The following is a 23,810-nucleotide window of genomic DNA, read 5'->3' on the forward strand; positions in this document are numbered from 1 at the left end:
TCGGAAGACATCAAATCATATTGGAATTGTCCGGCCATCACAGTAGAGAAGAACGTCTTAAAATTGTTGTTGCACTTCGGTCTTCAATTCAAAAAATCGTCCAAGTCCAGCAAATAATGATGAAAGAAATGAGGCAGCATCTGAATGGATTTTTAAAAGAAGCAAATACTGCAAAACAGAAACTGGATTAGTGAAAGGCTGAGTTGCAGAACACGCTCTCTTTAAGACGATTCGTAGCTCTGCTCTAAATCATGCAAACAGAACTATGCCTCATCGTCCCCAAGATAAAACAACCATTTTCGTCAATTATTTTTGCACATAAACTAATTGGAACCGAAACACTAAAAAAAGAACAGCTTGAAAAACTTTTAAGAGAACAAGAATTTGAGAGAAAATTGTTTGTTGTGTCTAGAAATGAAAACTAGGGGATGTATATATAGTGGTACACTGTAACAAATGAGTCTTTTAATAGCATCCAAGCATAGCATGTTAATGTTAATGTTATAATAAATAGAAGGAAAAGACACAGTGGAAAACAAAAATAAAAGCGCGGAAAACAAAACCCAAATGCCCTTTTTCATTTTTTTCAATCTTCCCCCAATTTTTCTTTTCTCGCTGACCCCTCCCTCAACGTGGCTACCACCTGAACGTCACCGCCGACTCACTGCACTCCTCGCCCAACGGCTCTCTGCTCATCGAACTGGTCGCCGACTCGTCGCACCGAACAGGTAACGTTCTTTTAAGGTTTTCTTCTTCTAACTTTACCTTTCGTCTCTTCCTTTTCTCTTCCTTTCACTTTTTCGTAGGTTTAATCTACTATTTTTTGTTCTTTTGAACTGCAAATGGCAGATCCGCCAGGAATTCGCTTTCTTGATGCCTTTTCTGGTTTTCGTGAAGCTTCGAGTGTTTTTCGATTTCTCTTCTAAGTCGTGTTGTGAGATTGTTTTTCATTTTTCAATAATTCTAAAGCTAACCTTTAGTAAATTTAAATTCACACAGCAATTCCTCGGTTCCATCATCTTCTTCATATTCAACTTTCTGATCACGGACGTTTCTGCAACTATTGGCAACTGTATTTTGATCACTGACGACAAGCATTTCTTCCTAATCAATAATAAGGTATTCTCCTTTTTTTACCCTTCTTCTCCTTCTTCTGTTTCTTCTTTAGGGTTCTGATTATTTCATCCTTCTTTATTTTGTCTCTCCTTCTTCTCTTTTAGGTTTTACATTTTTAGTTATGTTCCTTTTTTTTTTTTGTCCTTATTTAATCAAATCTAAGAGCTAAAATTTGAGTGATAGGCATGGGAATTAAAGTGATTTTGGTGGATTATTTTCTTCTTTCTTCTAAATTTCTGTTTTGGATATTTTAAATAAATTTTAGGTTTAACTTAATCAGTAAAGGCATTGAATTAAAGTGATTTTAGTGGATTAATTTGAATTTAGTATATGTCATATATTTCTATCACTGATTTATAGAGTTATGGAGTTTTGTATTTTTCTCCTTCTTCTTTGTTCTTTTCTGTTTCTTTTTTGTTTTTGTTTTTTTTTTTTTTTTTGAAGATGTACATAATATTAGTTCTTCCTTATTTTTAATTTGTTTTTGTACTTTGATGATATACATATAATTTGAAATTATATTTTCTTTTGTTTTTGATGTGAAGATATAAGCATTGAAAATTTATCTATTCGATAATGATAGAATTCAATCACTTTCTATTCGTTGTTTATTGTGTGAAAATACAGTAAGCTAAAATTAGTTTTGAATAGGATTATATCACTTTCTATCATTGATAGATAATGATAAATCTCTGAGACAATGATAAGTTTCTATCACATTCGATAAGTTTTCTTTTGTGTGAAAATGAATTGACTTAAAATTAGTTTACAATAGAACTCTATCGCTTTCTGTCACTAATAGACAATGATAGATCTCTATCACTTGCTAGTAGTGATAGACAAGGATGGATCTCTATCACTTTCTATAAATGATTGAGATAGCTATATTCATATCTTACTCCAGTTAGCGCGCTTTTTATATAATGTTTTTTTTGGTATATTTGTAAATGTTGATTTCTTTTTCAATTTTCATTTATTAGGTTTGTTCGATCAACAACATTAAATACAATGTAATAGTTGGTGATAAACAATTCATAATGCAACTGAACTTGGGATCTTGCCCCCGTTGAGTTTGGGATTTCCATTAACATAGATACTTATGCTTATGCTTTTTTTATTGTTATTCAAGAACATTGTTGTCAACATATAGGGATTATGTTCGACCTGCTGGAATTCATTCAAATTGAAGAGAACAATATCTTTATATCAATAAAATGAAACCAATGTCTTTCATAACTAAAGTTGCTTAGATAAACAAGGACAATCAGAAAGTTGATGCTAAATCATATATTTCTTTGTCTCTAAACCTGTGTGCTAATTTAGTATATAGGAAGATTTAATCATTGTCTCTAAAACTGTGAGTCATTTATGTGTTTAACCTACGTCCCTTCTGTCATGATGATTTTGCACAGATAATGGCTTCTAGTTTGACTGGATCGACGATGAGGGACCCCCTTTCAGAGAATCTTATGGGCTACTAAATATTCTAGTTGTAGCAATAGTTAGTAAAATTTGCAAATGTGGCTTTGAGAATCTTTTATTTTACTAGTCATTGATATTTTTCTTTTCATACATGATTGGCTTATTAATTGAAGTATTCCATAGTTGAGCAATGAGTTCCATTCATACTAAACTAAGGAAGCTGGCTATTTTTACTTTGGTCTGTGCTCAAATTTTTAAGCCGTTTTAGTACTTATTCATTTTCTATTGAACAGTCTCATAGGGCATATGATCAAATGGAAATGGCATCTTTCTTGAATTTTGAAGTGTTTTTTTTTCCCGAATATGTTGACAAGCATGTTAGAATGAAGGAAAAGCTAGGGAAATCTGGATAAGGCAGTTGAGCATGGTGAATTATCCAAACCACTTATTTAGGTACTCTCTTTTCTCTATTTGAAACATTTAAATTTTTCTCTCATAAGCGTCGTTTTCATGTGGTCAAATGTATACTTTTTTGCCTCCACGATTCATCCAGGCCTTGATACATTTTGAGGCAATTCAGTCTACGGCAAAGAGAATTGATTATTTAGATTCATTAGTTGAAAAGGTCATAGTGCCCAACACAGAGAAAGCAACGGTCGTGAGTGCTTCAATGAGGGAGGAGTTATCAAGCATTTTCTTCGAGGTACATTATGAGACTTCGGTATGTATCTTCTTGTTGTTGGTTTTTGTTTCTTTGCTTGATGGGATTGTACGTTTAGGCTTATCTAAACTTAAGCACCTTTGATTTGGTTTTTGTTTCTTTACTTGGTGGCATTGCAAGTAGTTGAGATTCCTATTTGGTTACTGGTTTTTTTTTCCTTATTTCTTGCTGGTTTTGGTTCATTATACTAGTGCAGAATTGGTAGCATTTTCCTACTTGGTTTCTTCTCTTGTTTGAATGAGTATGTTCAATTATTTCGATTGTATGATTTATACTTTGGTATGTAAGGTATAATTTCTTCTCCCTTTAGCTCCATTGATTTAAGTTCCTTATGAAGTTGAGATACCGATATTAGTTATGATAATGTTTGCTGCTCTACTAATGTTATGATAATGTTTTCAGAGAGAAGCTGAAAAGCAAGGAATGTACGCAAGGCAGTCACAGGCAAGGGAAGAGGTAGAGACGTTGTGTGAAGAAGATGAAGACGAGCACGGTGACACCTTATGTGGGGTATGCGATGAGAACTATGCTTCAGATGAATTTTGGATTTGCTGTGATATTTGTGAGAAATGGTTCCACGAAAAATTTGTTGTATGAAGAAATGCTTCAGTTTATCAGTTTTCTTGTGATGTATTGAGCTTTCTAAAACAGGGTAGTTGGTTTTTGTTTAGGTTTGTTCTTAAAGGATTTTTTTCCTTTATAAACAAAATTGTAATGCATAGAAGATAACATATATTATTCAATGAGATATTATATGTATAGTTCTATGGTAATTCTTCTATTAATAATGTGTGAAATGTTAATAAGGCCAAATGGTTTTAAAATAGCTAGTGAAACTTTTTTATAACGCTTTTGGAACGCAAAAGAAAGCTATAAAATTTCTTTTATAGCGTTTTTCCAATGTCATTGAAAATGTTATTTAAACATTTTACAGCACTTTTCCAACGCAATAAAAAACGCTATCAAAGTGTTTCGATAGCGTTTTTTCTCACGTTATAAAAAGTATTTATAGCATCATATTTTTGCTATCTCTGGGAACATATTACAACATTTTGTATAGCAGTAAAAAAACGCTATGAAAAGTCATGGACTTTCAATAACATCGACTACGACAGCATTTCGAAAACACTATCGAAAATCAACGATAGCGTTTTTTTGATGCTATAGTAACTGATATTTCTTGTAGTGGTGGAGGATCAGTAACGGTCAAAAGAATTTAATTGTGAAACGTCACAAATTTGTTATAATAAAACTTTTAGTGGTCAAAAAATTAATTTTGTAACGTTTAACGGTCAAAAATTTAATTTTGTAACGTTTAACGGTCAATAAATTTTTCTTTGTAACGTTTAACGGTCAATAATTGGTAAGAGAAACTTTAACCAATAAATCTTGATGAACATGAGAGTACTGAAAGTGAAGAAATAAACAAGAAGAAGAAGACCAACATGAACAAGGAGAAGATGGAATAGAGGATAATGAGGAACAACATAATGTAAAAAAAAAAAAAAAAGACACAATGACAACAAAGGAAGAATCAATAGAGATAAATAACAATATTTCAAAATATTATTAAAAATACAAATTTTCTGAATATTTTTTAAAGATAGAATTGAATGATAACTATAAAGATCATATTAAAAATTTCTTAAAGGGATCTTTGAAAAAATATAACAAAGTTGCAAAATATTTACACTGTATAGAACAATTTCGAAAATAAAAAAAGCTCGCAGGCCCCCACTAGAAAATACCAAAAATGTCTGCGATTAATTGGCACCGAGAACACGTAATATATTTGGTAAACGATCGTTTAGATTTGGCTATTCTTTCCTACACGATCGTTTAGATTTGACTATTCTTTCCTACACGATCGTTTAGATTTGTCTATCCAAATCTAAACGATTTTTTTCAAGATTATCTTAGTACACGATCGTTTAGATTTAGTTGTTATTACACGATCGTTTATATTTAATCGTTTAAATTTGGGTAGCGAAATCTAAACTATTTTTTTCAAGATTTTTTTGTGCACGATCATTTAGATTTTGTACTCAATCGTTTAAATTTGGGTAGCTAAATCTAAACAATTTCTTTTCAAAATTTTTAATAAATGATCGTTTAGATTTGATTGTTTAAATTTGGGTAGCCAAATCTCAACGATTTTTTTCAATATTTTTTGGAACACGATCATTTAGATTTTGTTATTTTTGGTGCATGATCGTTTAGATTTGGCTATCCAATAACCCCACGATTTTTTTCACGATCTTTTATATTTGGCGCACGATCTTGAACAGCAAAATAACAGTTTGAAAAAAAATAGATTTTTTATATTTGGTACACGATCTTGAACAAAAAATACAATTTGAAAAAAAATAAAAGAAAATTTGCAGAAGAAGAGAAAAGGACGATTAAAAGGAAAAGAAAAATTGCAAAAGAAAGAAGATTGGAAAGGAAGGGCAAACAGAAATATTTATAAAAAAAATTGCAAAAGAATAGGAGAAAAAGACAATGGAAAGAAAAAATTGCAGAAAGGAAGAGAAGAAAAATGATAAAAAGAAAAGGCAAACTTGGAATATTTTTAAAAAATGACCAACTTCATGGGCTTTTTCAATTTGTTACACATGCCGTAAATATTTTGTCGGTTTGTTATATTTTAAAATTAACCTTTCTTAAAATAAAAATATAAATCTACAGTTTAAAATAATAAAAAGAAAAAATATAAAGAAATGTTACAATTAAAAAATTATTATAACCAAATTTCAGAAATTAAAAAACTGCCCTGCATTTTTGGAATCTAAAATGTTTCAACTTTGCCCTATGTTAATGGAATGTATTAAATATAGATTATGGACATGCAAAAAATAAACATATAAAGATACATTTTAAAATAATAAAAAGGAAAAGTATAAATAAACATATTGTCAACACTTATTAGAATTGCATATCTTCTCCATATGATATTTGCCCTGTATTTTCAAAATCTAATTAAAAATATATATTAGGGGTCTTTTCAAAAATATAAAAAAGCGGCAAAATATTTACACTATATAGAACAATTTCGAAAATGAAAAAAGTCCAAAGGCCCACCGTGTAAAATACCAAAAATGCCCCGCCAATCACGCCGTCAACAACGCGCGCCTAATATATTTGCGATGGTTTAGATTTGGTTATTGATCGTTTAGATATGGCTACAATTTATACGCGATCATTTAGATAATGGCTACAATGCGATCGTTTAAATATGACTACAGTTTATATGCGATCGTTTAGATATGACTACAATTTATACGTGATCGTTTAGATATGGCTACAATTTATACGCAATCGTTTAAATATGGGTTTTTCAATTCCATCGTTTAATATTGTTGCACGATCGTTTAGATTTGGGGACCTAAACCTAAATGATTTTTTTTAAATTTGGTACACGATTTTTTTAATTATTTTGGTATGCGATCGTTTAGATCTTTTTACACAATCCGTTTACTTTTTTTACATGATCGTTTACTTTTTTTTTACATGATCGTTTACATTTGGCTGCTCCAATCCAAATGAATTTTTTTCAAGATTTTTTATACACGATCTTTTATTTTTTTAACACAATCATTTACTATTTTTAAATAGATTCTTTATACACAATCTTTTATTTTTTTTACAGAATCGTTTACTTTTTTTACAACATCGTTTACATTTGGCTACTCCAATCTAAATGATTTTTTTTCAAGATTCTTTATACACAATCTTCTAGATTTTGCTTCTTTTTTTTTACAAAGTCGTTTAGATTTGTTATCCAAATGCAAATGCGTAAAAAAAGAAGGAAAAGTAGAAAGGCGATGGAAAGAAATCGAAGCGAAAAAAAAAAGAGGAAAAAGAAGAAAAACAATTGAAAGATTAAACGACGTAAATAAAGAATTGAAAAATAAGAAAGATGATGGAAAAAAATCGTAGAAAAGAAAAAGAGGAAAGAAGAAAGACGAAATCGCAGGGAAGAACGGAGAAGACGAAATAGAGGAGAAAGACGAATCGCTGAAGAAAGAAATATGGAAGGGCAAACCTGGAATATTTAAAATGACTAATTTTATGGGCTTTGTTACACGTGCCGTAAATAGTTTGGTGTTTTGTCACATCTACAATAGTTTTACTAGATATTATGCATTACTTAATTATATAATTTCAAACTCTTATTAAAAATATATATTATATATTATTTAACTATATCCTTTATCGAAGTTGTTAGTAAATGATTTATGATATATGATATAACTAACTGAAAATCTGAAAGATATATATTCTATTAGGGGGAAGTTGCTACAATCTCGCCCAACAAGAAAATCCCGAAACATTTTGTAAAATACAATGTATCTCCCACATCCGCATGATCTTGCCGCATGATGAATCCATTAAATAAACTATACTTTAAATCTATGAACTATCCTAGTATCAAGGGCAAAGGGTATAGTCGAGATTAATAGAATTCCATAAATGTGCGCGTCCCTCAATTGCTAAAAATCTGGTAAGAGCGACGTTCACTGGCACAAGCGATGCGCATACTATACGCGATCGTTGAGAGGGTGAACGATAGGTCTAAAACAGCTCCATCTCGGGTCTAAGCTTCAAAACAGCACTTCTTCTTCCCAAATGAAGTAATTACAACCTAAATTCAACTCTAATGACTCCAACAAATTACATACTCTTTGCAAAAAATAAATTAAGCCACCACAGGGCTTATTACAATAATTAATGCAAATAAACAACTTAATTTAGAGCCAAATCCATAACTAATCCATTTTAGTTCAACCATAGCAATTTATCATATAAATTGTAAGAACCCACCATATGCATATGAGTAAAACTAAGCATGCTCTGATACCACATGATGAGAAAAACAACAGAAAGCATGCAGCAGCGGAAGAAAAGGATCATGCTTTACTCTATATGCATCTAAACGATTTAGAAATTAACACGCAACTACTAAACGACAGACATAAACGAAGAAAGTAGAAGGTAAACGATGAGCTAACCTTTGTAGTTCTCAACTTTTTCTTCGTTCCAAAGCTTCTTCTCTGCCTGAAGATCACGAGCAAAGGACAACCACTATGTTGACCTACTAATCTCAAGACCAAGAATCAAGTTGTGGGACTAGTTTTTATGAAGGATATCTTAGAGAGATGAAAGGAAGAAGGTGTATCGTTTAAAGATTTTATATGAGAATCATCATCCTTTTCTCATTCTGAGATGAGAAGTTTATATAAAAAAAATCACATGCAAAATGCATGCAATTTATTTCATATAATCTCAACACCTAATTAATTCATTAACTATTTAATGGAATTAGTGGCTTCTAATTCATAATAAACTGCCACATTTCTCACTAACATTTAGTTAATAAAGAAATTAGTCAAAGGGCAATTTGGTCATTTGACCAATTAAGTCAAAGTCAAACTTTGACTTTTCTTAGTCAAAAGTCAACTGTTTGACTTTTTGCTATTTTACTCGTCTTGACTAATTTCAACCTCCTAAGTATGAATTCGCATTCATTTTTCTAAAATTCAAATCATATTTGAATATAAATCCGGTCAAAGTTTTGTTTTTAAAAGTCAAAAGTCAACATGTTGACTTTTACAACTTTGACCGTTTCAAAACTTTCCAAGCTTCTAAATATGAACCTATATTCATATTTATTTAAATCATATTTAAACAGAAAGCTTAAAGTTTATATTTACCAACTTATATCTTATATATTTGTCGGTTTCTCTCTTTTTCTAATTTGAACAATTCGAGTTACTTCAACATATTGTTTTTAGTTGAATCCATATGAGCTAGTAGGGAAACCTAATGGACCTATAGATTATGGGCTCCAACGATTCGAGATTAACTGGTTAAACTCTTCTAGACCAAGCTTAATCAAGATTCGTTAACTAATGAGTCGTTCCACTAAAGACTCATAGTTGCACTCCCTTCACTATAGATATATTTCTGTCCACCTCATATAACCATGATGAGTAAGTTGATCCTTCACAGGTTGTTCAGAATCTTGGCTGGGTCAAAATACTGTTTTACCCCCAAGATTACACCTTGCTCCTTCAGACCCACTGATCCACTATTGAACAATTGGTTTAAGATCCAACCTATAAACTTGAAACCTTCTTGGGCCAATGAGAAGCTGGGGCCCCTTGTTCAAGACTTGGATTCAGTCTAAGGGAATAACCTATCTACTATCCCAAAAGTGGGTAGAATAGAATTCCGTCTTGCATCCTATGTCCCTAGCTATCCACTCGCTCTTATCCCTGAAATGGGAGACTTATTGGGCCAGCGAAGATGAGCTGCCCTCACCTATGTAGATCTAAGGATACTATCGAATGAACAGAAGTTCATAGTTAGCTCAGGATTAAGATCAAGTTACCTAGGTCATCATAATTGAAATAGTCAGTTTATAGTTTACGGTGTTATAACTAAAAGTGACTATTTCGTGGTTCCAGTCTTATGCAAACCATTTGCATAGGATGCCCCCACTCCCATGTCTTTACATGAACGATTCAGGATTACATCGTTTGTACTAACTACGGAGGGAGCCGCATCCATAGTGTTTTTCTAGAATAAGGCATCCAACCTTATTTATATACTATAGACTATTTGAGCTATTAACTCGAACTTAATCCATGTTTATGTCTCTACATAAAGTTCATGCGTATTGACAAACTTAGTAAAATAGCCTCAGGACCTTAATTTATTAGTTTTAAGATTATATCATTCAACAATAAACTTTATTGAATCAAATAACAAAGTACGAGTTTTAGGACAAATTTCAACATCAACATGTGAAAGAAAAATTCCTCATGTCACTACAAATTAAGGTTTTAGGGTAAGATTAGTTCTACAGTCAAATGGGTTCAGAAATGCGTTTGCATGTTCCATTCATCAAATAAGGAGGCTTGTCCTTCACATGGACAAAGTTGAGCAAGTTAGTTTGGGCGTTCGACTCAAAGAGTGCATGCTCCATTCATTGGCAAGGGAGGCCGATTTCCATCTTGGCTAAGGACGAACGAGTTAGTTTCGACCTTCAACCCCTAGTCCCCCATCTCCATATCTAATTGGGCCACTGGATTTAGTTTTCGACTTGATTTCCATATTTCTCTTAATGTAATAGTATGAAGAAAGATTTAGTTCCATAATGGGAAAGCCTATCCTCCATCCAAAAGAAAAGTCTAGACTCAATCCCACGGAGTGGAAGTTTAGTGGAATTCATGAGTCCGACTATAGTAGGGAAATCAAATTCACTTAAAATCGACCATATCCTCTACTTCAAATTTACTCATAACACATGATATCAACATTGTCATGATGTAAGTGGACATACATGAGAAAATGAAATTGAAAAGAAAAACCCTTGATAGACACGATTGTGTAGGATCAAATTGATGAAAGATTCATACAATCCCAGATTCTCAACAAAGTTCAAATTTATTGCAACATTTAAAAGTTCTAAGAGTTTTATTCAAACAAAAAACAAAGTTGAAGAGTATTTTCTACCATCTAACTAAAAATATTTTTCAAACTCTCGGAACCAACTAGAAATCAAATACAAAAAACAAAGTCCAAACATGCCACTTTTGAAATCTCAAAAACAAAAGCATGACAAATAACACATTTTTTGGCCAATTATTTTGAAGGGTTCATGTCCTTATGCCATCTCGGTTTGGATCAATATCGAGACTAAAACTAAACTTAGCATCTTTTGATGGCACACTTGAACCACCAATTCTATGGTTTCTCAAATGGCAATCCCAACTAGGACGACAACTAAGAAAGAACAAAAAGCTTCTGCTCATATATTCTGATTGAAAAGTCACAACTATAATCATTATGAAATTTCAAAAACATCAAAAGCAAAGATAATAGATGGTACCAGGACAACCCATTAGAAAGATTACTATTTTGCAAAAGAAACAAAACTTCACTTTACAGCATTTCTCATAAATTGTTCGTTCCAATTGAATCATTAAACACTCCAAAGGAAACATGTTTCTTTATCTGTCACCATAAAAGGAGCTCTTGGCTATGGCTCCTGTTTATTGTAGTTTCATTGTCAATAATCAAACCCTCCCAATTAATTGTGGTATGCTTGCCGATCATAAAAAGAACTGTGATCTTTTGCTAGTATAGAAAACTTCATTGGTTGAACAAACTTCAAGCTCAAAATCTTGATCTCTTTCCTTGGAGCGTTGAGTCCAACCACGTACTGAAAAGGAAAGACAGATGTAGCATCGCATGTCTTCTCTCATGTAGAAGCCCGCACAATGGGCTCTGCACTCTCCTCCTCTACAGAGATTCTCCTCTGTGCATCAAGTTTTGTTTCGTTGCCAATGGTATTTGATATGGCTTTCGATAGCCAAAACCCGGGTCTCTCAAGGAACAGTGCTCGATCAAGAACCAAAGGTTCTCTCAATGTTACTTCTATCCCATTGTCTATCCACAATGTCAAGGTTGCTTCACCTTTGAGACCTAAAGAAAACCAGCCTAAACCTGCTATTGAAATATCAATGCTATTGACAACCCAACTCGTGCCAGAAATTTTGACCTCTCTCTCTGCCCATTTGCCTATTTCAGAAGCACGGTCGACACCAATGGGGGGCTAGAAGAAATAAGAAAATCAAATATTGATCAAGTGGCAATCATAAAATACTGTATTTTCCTTTTCTTCCACCTAATATAGCTACAATTAGGAGTGCTTTCAGGACCAAAAGCACTTCATTCGTGTTCAAAATAAAGTGTTTTCAAGTACTTTTGTATAGCAAGGAATATTTTGTTATTTTGTTATACAAAATAAAGTGTTCTCAAAATGAAGTGTTTTTACTTGCTTCCTTGTGCATATTTGTATAACCAGGAATATTTTGTATAATTGCTTGACAGAATATGATAATCACAATCGTATGGTACTACTTCTCATAAATTGTAATAAAAGAGTGTGATTGAGAGTGATTTTGAAATGTTAAAGATTGTGTTTATCATATTCAAAATCACTCTAAACCATGCTTTAATCATCCAAAACCATCTCCCCCTCCCCTGACTATTAAATCAGAGCAATTTTTTGGGAGATGAATGTTAGTTGCTTAGATATTGAGATGCAGTGAACTAAAATGACTAAAAGGAAATGGCAGAAGATGGATAACATAATACCTTAGCAAGCACAGATATCCCTAGAGAAACTAATAATCGAGAGAAATCCAATAGGAGACATTCTGGAGATAACAACATTTACATTTTGAAATGTGAATTGAGTGAAACAAAGTCAATTACCTGCAACCTTATACCAGCGTGTTTCTTCCATATCTCATCAGCACTTTCAATCTTCCCCAAGTGAAGAGAAACATTTGGTGATGCCCAAACTGTAACATATATTGTCTCTACTGAAGCTTGGTTAAGGTCAAGTCTTACCAAACCACCAACATGTACAGTCTGCCCAACCTGCCCAATATTGTTAATTATAATTAGGGTCTAACAGCATCCTCGTATCTAGTGAACAGCCACATTAACCAAGTCTCTGTATAGTTTGATGCTTGTCCACCATTTGCATATACCAGTAAAAACTAGTCAACTAAATCATTGAAACTAACTAGCCAGCAACAAGAAAATCGTGTAAGGTGACTAATTTTTAGTGGCTATGCCCTTTGCCTCAAAAGTACCATTATTCTTTCAAAATTTGCAATATACCCTTAAACTTTCATAAAGGTTTCAAACTAGCATTAAAGTAGAAATTTGCAAGAATGTTAGACAAAGAATGGGACCATGGGACCAGGAATGGTGTGGTAGTGACCCAATATGGAAATTGGGACCTTATAGCACCACATCTTTTGTCACTGCCATCGCCACACCCATTTCAGGTTCTAATTTCCATCCAAAATTCAGACAGATTTCTTCACAGAGGTAGTCTTCAAATATTTACAAAAGGTCCAAAGTAAAATTACAATTTTTGAAAGAATTTGGGCATTTTTTAAAAAATGGGCAAACTTTAGGAAATATTTTCTTTTTTGGTTATTTAACCTTTTTTATTTGCATACAAAATGAAGGCCTGTCAACTATTTTGAAGCGGTAACTACAATCCATTTTGGAAAACATCGACTAACTACATCAGAATACACTACTAGTACGATATTGATTTACTCATTTTATCTACACTAGACCATAAATTTTCTATGGAAGTTCTGATAAAAGGTTAGTGAAGAAGAAAAAATGAGCAAGAAAGATTAACATTATGTCAATTGAGGGTCGATTAATTGATCCTCGGAAATAAGTGCAGTATAATAGAGTAGATTCTTAAACATTTAGCATGCTATCATTTAGGACTCAATGTGGACTTAAAATCTCAAATATGGATTACACCATTATAGAGATCATAAATGTTAATAGCCAAGTAACAAAGGGTTACAGTCATCTAGACGATAGAATAAATTCAAGTTTTCATTAAAAACAAGTAGAAAAAAAAATTCACTCATAAAAACACAACTTGCCTTCACTCTGTAAGTTCTTGGTTGGAGCTCCTTTCGAATTTCGACCATCTTCTGTTCTTCCCTATTCAATCTCATGGACATTAGATAAGGATGTAGAAGCCCGGGAGTATCAAACAACTTTGCCTTGGCTGACAAAATCCCTGCAATTCTCAAGATCCCGAGCGTAGTCCCAGGAATTGGAGCTTCTGTAAGCTTTGTTACTTTAGCCCTTTCTTTTTTTGCTAATGCGTTAATGAGAGTAGACTTCCCAGCATTCTGAGCACCAATAACCCACACATTTCCTCGTGGACCAGCCAATTGTTTGATCAAAGACAATAGATTTCTCACACCGACATCTTTTCGAGAACTAACCAAATAAACGCCAGTTAATTTAGGTGCACCCGCAGCCTTAGCACGGTGCCGAACCCATCTATCTAGTCTTGTGGGTGAAATTTGAGATGGGAGGAGGTCAACCTTTGTGGCCACAAGAACAAGCTTTGGTAACTTTTTACTAAGCTTGGGGTCGTTCTTATTCCCTTCCAAAGCCTTAAACAACGATTTTGCCGCACGCTTTGGAAAAGAACCATCGAAATCAACACAATCAACAACCATAACAACAACATTGTTTAAATTTGATGTGGATTTCATCAAACGGTTGGCCATCAATCTATCAAAATCAAAATCAGGTATCAAGTTCTCAGCAGCTTGGTTCTTCACCTGCCCATAATTCCTCAATGAATGGCACCTTGCACAAACTGTTACCTCTTCTATCTCTTTCTGAGCCTCTCTAGCTCTCCTCTTCTTTTCAGACTTAGATATTCTCTTCTTCTCAGCTCTCTTCACTGTTTCCTCTGTAATGTTTCCATATCCCACATCAGCAGGAGCAAAGCCATCCAATTCCAAATCATTTTCATCCTCCATGAGCTTAGCTTCCCATTCATCGGTGTCCCAATCAAAGCCATCCTCAATTTCTTCTCCATCACTATTTTCTTCTTCATCCACAACATCACTGTCTAGAATTCCATAGAACTCATCTTCCACATCCTCCACATCTTCCATTGGCTCTGAAAGTGAAACCTTTCTTTTCTGATAAAACCCAAGAAGGTTTGGATCCTCATCTTGCATAAAAACTCCACAGCCAGGACATATGTCTCCGTTTTGCTCGTCCTCATCTCTTCCCTCACTCAAAACAGAATCTTTTGTCCTGCCTTTTCCCTGAATCTTAGAACTTGTAGCGCGAACAATTTGTTGGGATTTCACGGCTAAGCTAATGGGTTGAAATTGAATCTTGTGGGCAGTTCCTAGTCTATTGGGGCCTAGTAAAAGAGGGGTTTTTGTTTACTCTACGAACCAAAGTATAAAGGAAAATGCGGGGAAAAGGGAATTTACCTGGAAAGAAAGGAGGTCGTGTTCGTACGTTGAGTCCACGATAGAAATTATTGTCGGGGAGTTTCAGATTGAGCTCCATTGCAGATAACAAAATTGCCATTTTTTGGAATACAATAGTTCTACTTCTACAATGAAGATGGTAAATTGCCAAAGATAAGCAAGGCTAATAAATTTGAATCAAATTGAATTTTGGGAATTTTCCAAAACGTTAATCCAAATTCAAGTATCTAGAAAGCAACCCAAACATTTCCTAAATGTTTTTTTTAAAGTGATATATTCCTAAGGAGGGGTGTTCGTACCGAACAAGTGTAATAACTCATATTATCCAACCCAAATTATAAGTAAAGGTTGTTGGGTTCGGATTATATTTTAAAATTTTCGATTGATCTAATCCAACCCAAATTTCTAATATTATTAAAATATATATTTAGTTATAAAAAATGGAAACTTGAAGTTTCAAAAATGCCTTAAAATTTAAAAAATAGTTCAGAAATACTATTTTGAACGAAAATCTTTAAAGTTTTGTTTCAAAAATAACCATGACTATTGAAAAGATTCATAAATACTCTTGAGCTTAAAAAATTTTTGAAAATGCTCTCATTGATCCAAATTTTACACCAACTTTCTCACCAACCAAAATTTAAAATTAAAACCATAGTTTTAAATTTATATAACTATTAACACAGAGAGAAATAGATCACGAGCACAACCAATCTTAATAATTATTGTTGTAATTAACATCCAATTAATCATCGAATAAAACAAATGTATTTGACTATTAACACTAAGTGATAGTCTCATAGATCTATTAGTGTGAGATTTTTTTTTATTTGACTAATTATTATATGTTAATTATTTTAATAGTTCTGTCTTAATAACCATTCATGTCGAGATATTAGTGCTACAAATGATTTGATTATAATCATTCATGTCGAGATATTAGATCGAACACCATGAAATGAGTAGTCTCTATTATTAACACCTTTACTAGTCGAGACCATATTTCACCAGGATGAATATAGGAGACTTGACCTGATTGACCTGAATCCTGAGTGAGTTGTAAACTCCTGTCCATGAAGGTGATCCTTTGATTTACATGGGTAAGAGTGTCCTATGTCATCGACTAAATATATGCCTACCATTTTGGGGATTCGTCTAATTAGAGAGCTGGGAACACAGCTACACAAGAATAAATTTACTCCTTTATAGGTAGAGTAAGTAGAAAAATTGCTTTCTTAAAGTGATTCTAGCACTTGAACAATGTAGCGTCACTCCCTCTCTTGGTCCGAGTGGAGTTTAGTTATAATGAGACTATAACTTATTGTTCATTAGAGGAATCAATGACGTACTTAATGAGTTAGATGTAACTACAGGGACAAAACAGTAATTTTCGGCCTAGCTGTATTTACGAGCGATTTGTAAAGAGTCATTGCATCGTTAATTGGTTATATCTAATGGACACAAAAGTATATCTACAGTAAGAAGAGTGCAATTGTTAGTCTTTAGTTAAATGACTGATAATTAATGAACGGAGATTAATTTAATTGAAAAGTTCAATTAATTAATCTTATATCATTGGAGCTTCAATCTGTAGGTTGGTCTCCTTGTTAACTTAATAAGGATAAATGAGGATCAAATTATTTTGGTTTAATTTGAATTGTTCAAATTGATTAAAGGGAATAAATTGTATATGAAACAATTAATATAATGTATATGATACATTATAATATGAAGTTTTATGAGTGAAACTAATATGTTTAAAATTAATATGGATTCGATTCATATTAGCACTAAAAGTCATATGGGAGATCTAAACCATTGGTTATATTATATATGATATAATATAAAGTTTCTATTATTTTTATTTTGTTTTGTTTTATTTTATTTTAATTAAACGAGAGGGAGGGAGTCATTTGATAACTACCCCTCCATCTCTCTTTAAAAAAAGAGGTTAAGATACAATCTTCTTCCCTCTGGATTATCACGATCTCTCTTATGCAAAATCTTTTAGAGAATTTTTTTTCCTTCACCAAATCAATATCATAGAAGCCCACAACTCTCTATTGATTTTCACCTTGAGAATAATGAGAAAGACTTTGTGGTGTTCTTGGGAGATTCTACAAAGAGGTTGTCACACCCCCTCCCGAATCACCTGCTTTGGACCCGAAAGGTGGTGTGATGTCAATTAAAACCATCCACCTCTAGAGCAATTTCAGTTGACTCTTAACATAAAACATAAAACAATTCCCAGTGAAAGTCTTTAAAACTTGATAAAAACTTTAAACAATAGTTAACCTATTTGAAAACGATCTTTTATAACTACCAAGAAAACATAACAGGTGCAATAAGAATAATTTTTACAAAACATGACCACATTTCCAACAAATCGTTTCCTTTCATGACTGAAAATTGATTGGCTTGGTAGTAGTATGCCCAGCACGTGGACACACTATCTGTACCTGGAAAGTAGGAAAATATTTTGAAAGAGTAACTCACAAGACTTATTGAGCAACCATTTTATAAAATAGGTTTTCATAAACAGTTTATTATAAAAACTGAAACTTGAATAACATTTATCAATAAATAGTAATTTCATAACATGATACTTGAAACATTGAAATTTAGCATAGCTTTTGGAAGACACAACTTTCACTAACATAACCTCGAAACGCTTTGCTCTTAAGCCTTAACATTTAGCCAAAATTTCCTCTTTTTCCAACAACCATGACACATTTTTTATGACACTTTTATCCTTAATTTCCTTTAATACTTAAACTCTCAACCACTTTAAAGTACTTAAGTTTTTCAATGGTCTTAGAAAATTTGGGGTTTAACACTAAACACCTTGCTCTTAAGCCTCAACACTTAGCCAAAATTTTCTCTTTTTCAAACAACCATAACACACTTTTTATGACACTTTTATCCTTAACTTTCTTTAACACTTCAACTCCCAACCACTTCAAAGAACTTAAGTTTTCTAGTGGTCTTAAAAAATTTGGGGTTTTACAGAGGTGTTCTTGGGAGAATGTACAAAGGTTAGAATTCTTTTTTTTTTCTTCTTTTCTTTTCCTCCTTAAAGCATGTTTAGTTTTTACTTTTTTTTTTTTTTTTCAAATTGAATTTCCTTTACGTAGTATTCATATGCTTCAGCTATGGAAATACTATTCCTTCGAAAGATAGGGAGAATAAGGGATGTGAAAGGAAAAAATAGGGTTGAAGGAGTGTTAACCATGATGAAGCAAATTGGCCTCACATCATCACTATAGATGGCAAGGAACCTAAAGTATACCACAATTCATTATTGTACATTTGGCTTTTGTGAGAACCATTTGAATCTAGAGATTTCTATTTAAAGTTTTTGTTTCCTTTTATTTGGTCTCTTCATTTACAAAAATAACAAAAATTTCTAAAGTTGTTGAACATATAGTTTTTGTTAGTATTCAAATTTTATATTATCATTGATAGATTATATTATATAAAAATATTAAGTATCTTATTTATTCATCGTGTTAGGAGAACTACCCTTAACAACAAATAACATAATCAAATTTAACCGATTCCAAAAGATTTAAAATAAATAAAATAGTGTGTATATATATATATATATAATTTTCATTTAATTATTCTATTTTTAATTCTCATGTTAAATACAATTAAAACTTAATAAAATCTACATTTGACTGTTATTAAAACTTCATATACATACATTTTAAAGATTGGTTTTATAGCTAGTGTATATAAATATGTGTATAATAGTGTATTAGGTATATATCAAATGTATTAAATGTATATTGGGTCTATCAAATAATGTAGGTTAGACTTGTATTTTTTGTCATATCTACCCAATATAAAAAATATGGCAAACTTGCAAATATGTAGTCTCAAATTGTCATCCATAATTTCTCTACAAATTTTAAATAATTGCACATAAAACTTGTATCTAAATATGATCTAAACTAGAATAACCCACACAAGTTTAAGAAGACCAACCGAACTGATCCGGTCAACTTTGTTCCATATGTAAATCGGATTTACCAGTACTTTTCGTTCGGTTCTCGGTTTGCCCAAACTGGGGCCACTCAAAATTAGATTTATGGTTCCGTTCGCAATTTTAGACACATTTTTATTTTGAATCGGTCGTTTGTTGAACACGTTCTCTCTCAATTAGTTTAGGGTTCATCGTTCTCTCTTCTCGCGCTAGATCTCTCTCTCAGGTTCGTTTCTTTCTCTTAGGCCATTTATCAGATGATCCTCTTCGTTCTCAGATTTTCGTCCGGCGTTCGTCCTCGGTTTCTCGGCAGACTTAGAAAATTGGTTTCCGTTTAGTGAGTCTGTTTGGGGTATTACGAATGATATTTTGTACTGGGCTTTGAGCAGTTTCTCACTTTATTATAAGGGGAATGCTGCTTAGGAAGCTAAATCTGATACGTCTAAATTCGTTTGTATTTCTAGTCACTTGTTAATGTATATGATTATAGTCTTCTTCTTTCTGGGAATATATGCATCTGAAAATTTATTTGTTTGGCTTTTCTTTATAAAGTATGTGGACATATACATTCGATAGCTAATCCTTGATTTTTTTTTTTTTTTTTTTTTTTTATATATTGTTTGAATCTGTTTTTTAAATTTCAAGATGGTGTTTCTTGGATGAATTGCATACTGTTGAATTAGAAGTTTATTGGTTAGATTATTTATATTTGCCCTAAGTTCTGTGGATGAGTTTGTGTCTTTGACCTTTTCGTTTGCCTTTTCTTTTGGCTGAGGGCATTTTACATAGCCTCTGCTCTGAAAGGTGCAGTGATTCTTTTTCCTGGCTTTTCTCAATTTTCACAATTTAGATTTGTCTAAAACTAAATATCTACCCATGATACTATTTTTTGTTAATTTGAGTTTTTCAGGATGGCTGCTAAGTCGCTAGAGAATGAAAAATCTTGAACATTGTGTTCTGAAGTTCAAGGAACTTGTGAAGTAGGAATACTGCCCTTTAAATTTAATCACATTTTGTAAATATTCAAATCCTCGAACGAATATTCTAATTATTTATCTACTTATTTGTTTAGGCATTAATCTGGTTGCCCACTATATTAACTATTAAGCTTAGAAGCCTAGGCAAGTCCGCGACCCATATCTATGAATTGGGCCTTTAGTTGCATGCTACGATTCTTGGGTGTTCGCTCCGTATCTAGCAGTTCATTGTAAAATCCTTAGCATGCTTGGTGTCTTGATTCTTCTTACTTCACTGTCTTCTTTCTCTTTCGGCTATGAATGCTTTGCCTTTTCGTCTTGATTGATATCCGTAACATCAATTTTGCCCAATGATGGAAAATCACTATGAATTGAACAGGTGCAGTTGGCTTTGTTCGTCATTAGCCTTTTCTAATCTCCATCTCCATCATCACCTCCTCTTTCGTTAAATCCATACATCTGATCACACATACATCACTGTTTGTAAAGGCTTTTGATGAACAAACGCCATTTGCTTTATTCCGTGTATGATTCTATTAAAGCTATGAGATCTGAGGGCTTTCATTCTATACTATTTTCTTCTAAGTTTTGTTGTTCTTTGGTTTGTGTATTGCTTTTTTCCCTTGAATTTAGGGCAGTTTTTCGCTGCACTTCTTACGAAAATGCAGCCTAGGAAGCAGATAATTCCACCTGTTCAAACACGTTATTGGGTTGTGTGTATTTGTGTTGAGTGCTCTGTCATTAGCTTGACAAATCGATAGAAAAGCACCCGACTTTATAATTTTTTGCATTGGAATAGTGATATTTGCTTGAACTTGTGGCTATAAAGAAATCTTGATTTACACTATTCTAATATGATTACAGCATTAGCTATGGTGGTTGAGTAGACACGTAAGGAAGCTTTACACATTGAGAACATCTCCATATGGTCTCTGACATGCCTCTCAAAAGTACATATTTTGTTTCTTTCACTTTGACTGGAAACACTTTAGTTATTAGTATTATTATTTTATAATTGTTTATTAATGCTCAGTTTTTAAAAATTTCCATTGTTAAATCACTTATTTAGTTGGTTCATATCAAGTGGATTTCGAGAAAATTACTGGTTGTCATGGTATGTTGACTTTTTGTTTGAAAATACTTGCTTTGCTTTGAAAATTGCATCTGCCCGATGATAGAATACTCTGATTAGAGCCGTTACTAAAGATCTTTATTACAAGCCTTTGCCACTAACCACCAACTCATACATGATCTCTCTCTCTCTCTCTCTCTGTGTCTGTCTATCTATCAATATAGCCTTCTGATAAACCATATATCTGCTTTCTTTTTTTCTTTGTTTTTTTTATAAGTGGTTAAGGATGTGTAGAGGCTAGTAATGAAAATCAACTGCGTACCTAGCAATGACAAATAATGTTAACGAGATTTGAGGGCATCTTGCAAATGGTTAATTTTTCATGAAACTGCAGCTAATGTCCTTGTTAGATCTTACAACAGTGTATTTGTGAATTGCATTTGTCAAGTAGAAACATTGTTTTGAAAAATATTCTAAATGACATTGGAACGGTTTTTTTCTTTTTTGAATTTGATCTTGGAACTTCAGATAAGCTTTAAATAAGAAAACTAAGGGTGTGTTTGGGGGAGGGAAAGAGTTATGGGAGAAATGGTTATGATAATTTTAGTGTTATGATAATTTTAGTGTTATGATAATTGTTATGATAATATGTGTTTGGAGGAAGAGTTATTATTGGTAGTGTTATTATAATATGTGTTTGGGGGAAGAAATATGAAATGTAGTGTTATGATAGTATGTGTTTGGAAAAGAGATTATTATAGTAGTGTTATAATAATATTTGTTTGGGGAAAGAATTATTATTATAGTATTATTATAATATGTGTTTGGGAGAAGGATTATTATTGTAGTATTATTATAATATGTGTTTGGGGAAGGATTATTATTGTAGTATTATTATAAAATGTGTTTGGAGGAAGAGTTATGAGTGTAGTATTATTATTAAACTTGTTTGGGGTAAAGATTATGTTAATTAGATTTATATTATTTTTTTAAATAAGGAATGTTAATATAAGAATAAAAAATATATAATTTAATATTTTTTTTATTCATGATCAATATTCAATTATATAATTAGAATAACCCAAATATAATTCTGTATATAGGTTTTGAAATATTTTTTTTACGTACCCTGTGTAACAAAATATTTGTTTTCTAAAATAATTATATTGAGTTCCATTTAATAATTTTGTTTCTTTTCTTATGTTATGTCGTGCAAAATTAATTTGTAAATCTGTAAATTCATTAGCGCATTTAAACCAAATTATTTTCACGTGTATGCAACTTATAAATATTGTATAAAAGAACTTCAACGAAAACACTACATTAATACGATAATACAACAATTGATATCATTATATAGGAAAGCGAAATGAAAATACAAACCAATTAGCTTCAATAGAATTTTAAGTTCGTTACATAATAAGACATAACAAGTTAGAAGAACATATAGTTGAAGTAAGAAAAGTTTCATTAATGCAAATATAATAAACTAGTAGTTTTCTTGAAGAATGGTGATGCAGTATGAGTACTTCATATTGTCTGGAACGTCAAGGAAAGCTTTCATGTCATTGATGTTATGCATAAGTATACGCATTAAGCGATACCTATCCATCAATGTCAGCTCAGGGATGACTTCCGACTGTCGGACAACCTCTTGACGTGTTTGGCTTGCGTCTTGACGTTGTAGGACAGGTCATTCAACAATGCGGTTCAGTTGTTCATTTTCGTACTCAATTGCAGTGCAAACTATGTCCTCACTATCTGCGACATGTCCTGCACGTTTTTGCTTAGATCTGCTTGAAACATTTCTACGTTCACTGACCCGAGCGGTTCTTGTTCCCATCAAATCATCAGGCGACATGTTCAATCCCTGACTGTACATTGTCGGGAAGTCTGTATCCGTCGCAGCGTCAGCGGCAAATGCGTCATACCCAGTAAGATCGTTTGATCCAACGTTCGCAAAACTCTCGGCCTGGCCTTCCGTTGCACGATCTTTGCCAAACACATACGACAGTTCGTCATAGTGGGGGAACGACTTATTAAGGAGGTCCTTCGTCGTCGAATGACTCTGTATAAGTGCAATAATAAATTGTTAGTCCATTTATTGAAATATAGTACAGTAAGTGTTCAAATGACTAGTAACGCACCTTGACCCAATTGTCGACGATGCATTTTTGTTCATCATTCCACCCAAAACCACTGTACGTTGGGCCACGCATCTCCGCAAGTGCATGGAACATTCTCTTCATCAATTTGATTCGGCTAACGATCGTTGAAGCATAGATATTACAACCTAGGATCTTGAAGGCCATCATTCTCGCCAGCTGATTTAAGTACCCGGGGCGAAAGGTCCCGTTGTCGGACCTCCACCTACCAGCATTGACCAACTCCACGAGGCACTCGACGAGGCCTTCCTCTTCCTCATTAGTCTAACTGTGTTTAGGTAGTCTCGATGAACTTGTCATGTTAGAAGTCAAACGCAAACATATTAGTTTCATTAATTTCCCTATGATTAGATAACATAAATACGATTAGTTTCATAGTACAGTTAACTCCTACTGAAAAAGAGTTTGACATTAATTTACTTGCATAACCAATACATTCAAAATAAGACTCAGTGCAATCACTACTTAAGTATGAAAACGAA

General features: G+C 32.8%; 2 protein-coding genes, 1 long non-coding RNA gene and 1 other non-coding gene across 13 annotated transcripts; 3 read left to right on the forward strand and 1 right to left on the reverse strand.

Annotated features, from left to right (window-relative positions):
- The first annotated feature begins 444 nt into the window (after nucleotides 1-444).
- Nucleotides 445-4,047, forward strand: LOC103502427 (PHD finger protein ALFIN-LIKE 5-like). Of its 8 annotated transcripts, none has more exons than XR_007819366.1 (6): nucleotides 451-728; nucleotides 850-903; nucleotides 1,000-1,119; nucleotides 2,529-2,991; nucleotides 3,092-3,241; nucleotides 3,662-4,047. XR_007819366.1 is itself a non-coding variant. In XM_017047730.2 (2 exons), the coding sequence occupies exons 1-2, from the start codon at nucleotides 3,059-3,061 to the stop codon at nucleotides 3,854-3,856; spliced, it is 378 nt and encodes a 125-aa protein (XP_016903219.2). In that variant the 5' UTR covers nucleotides 2,998-3,058; the 3' UTR covers nucleotides 3,857-4,047. The 8 variants fall into 8 exon arrangements, 2 of the variants coding, with proteins under 2 accessions (XP_016903219.2, XP_016903218.2); XR_007819369.1 differs by having other exon boundaries at nucleotides 2,913-2,991; XR_001764498.2 differs by lacking the exon at nucleotides 850-903 and having other exon boundaries at nucleotides 445-728; nucleotides 3,092-3,259.
- A 7,121-nt stretch (nucleotides 4,048-11,168) lies between these two features.
- On the reverse strand, nucleotides 11,169-15,329 carry LOC103488692 (GTP-binding protein BRASSINAZOLE INSENSITIVE PALE GREEN 2, chloroplastic). The gene is made up of 4 exons (XM_008447541.3): nucleotides 15,127-15,329; nucleotides 13,759-15,053; nucleotides 12,548-12,715; nucleotides 11,169-11,882 (listed from the first exon to the last, which is right to left on the reverse strand). The coding sequence occupies exons 1-4, from the start codon at nucleotides 15,224-15,226 to the stop codon at nucleotides 11,529-11,531; spliced, it is 1,917 nt and encodes a 638-aa protein (XP_008445763.2). The 5' UTR covers nucleotides 15,227-15,329; the 3' UTR covers nucleotides 11,169-11,528.
- Nucleotides 15,330-19,097: 3,768 nt separating this feature from the next.
- Nucleotides 19,098-23,651, forward strand: LOC127148402 (uncharacterized). 3 transcript variants are annotated; one of them, XR_007819371.1, is made up of 3 exons: nucleotides 19,098-20,094; nucleotides 20,956-21,041; nucleotides 22,671-23,651. It is a non-coding gene; the product is annotated as an uncharacterized LOC127148402 (long non-coding RNA). The 3 variants fall into 3 exon arrangements; XR_007819370.1 differs by lacking the exon at nucleotides 22,671-23,651 and adding an exon at nucleotides 21,441-22,112; XR_007819372.1 differs by lacking the exons at nucleotides 20,956-21,041; nucleotides 22,671-23,651 and adding an exon at nucleotides 20,187-20,933.
- Nucleotides 19,472-19,554, forward strand: LOC127148751 (small nucleolar RNA snoR118). Its single transcript, XR_007819829.1, has one exon. It is a non-coding gene; the product is annotated as a small nucleolar RNA snoR118 (small nucleolar RNA).
- Nucleotides 23,652-23,810: the final 159 nt, after the last annotated feature.

This window comes from Cucumis melo, chromosome 3 (genome assembly GCF_025177605.1).
Source record: "Cucumis melo cultivar AY chromosome 3, USDA_Cmelo_AY_1.0, whole genome shotgun sequence".
Taxonomy (NCBI): Eukaryota; Viridiplantae; Streptophyta; class Magnoliopsida; order Cucurbitales; family Cucurbitaceae; genus Cucumis; species Cucumis melo.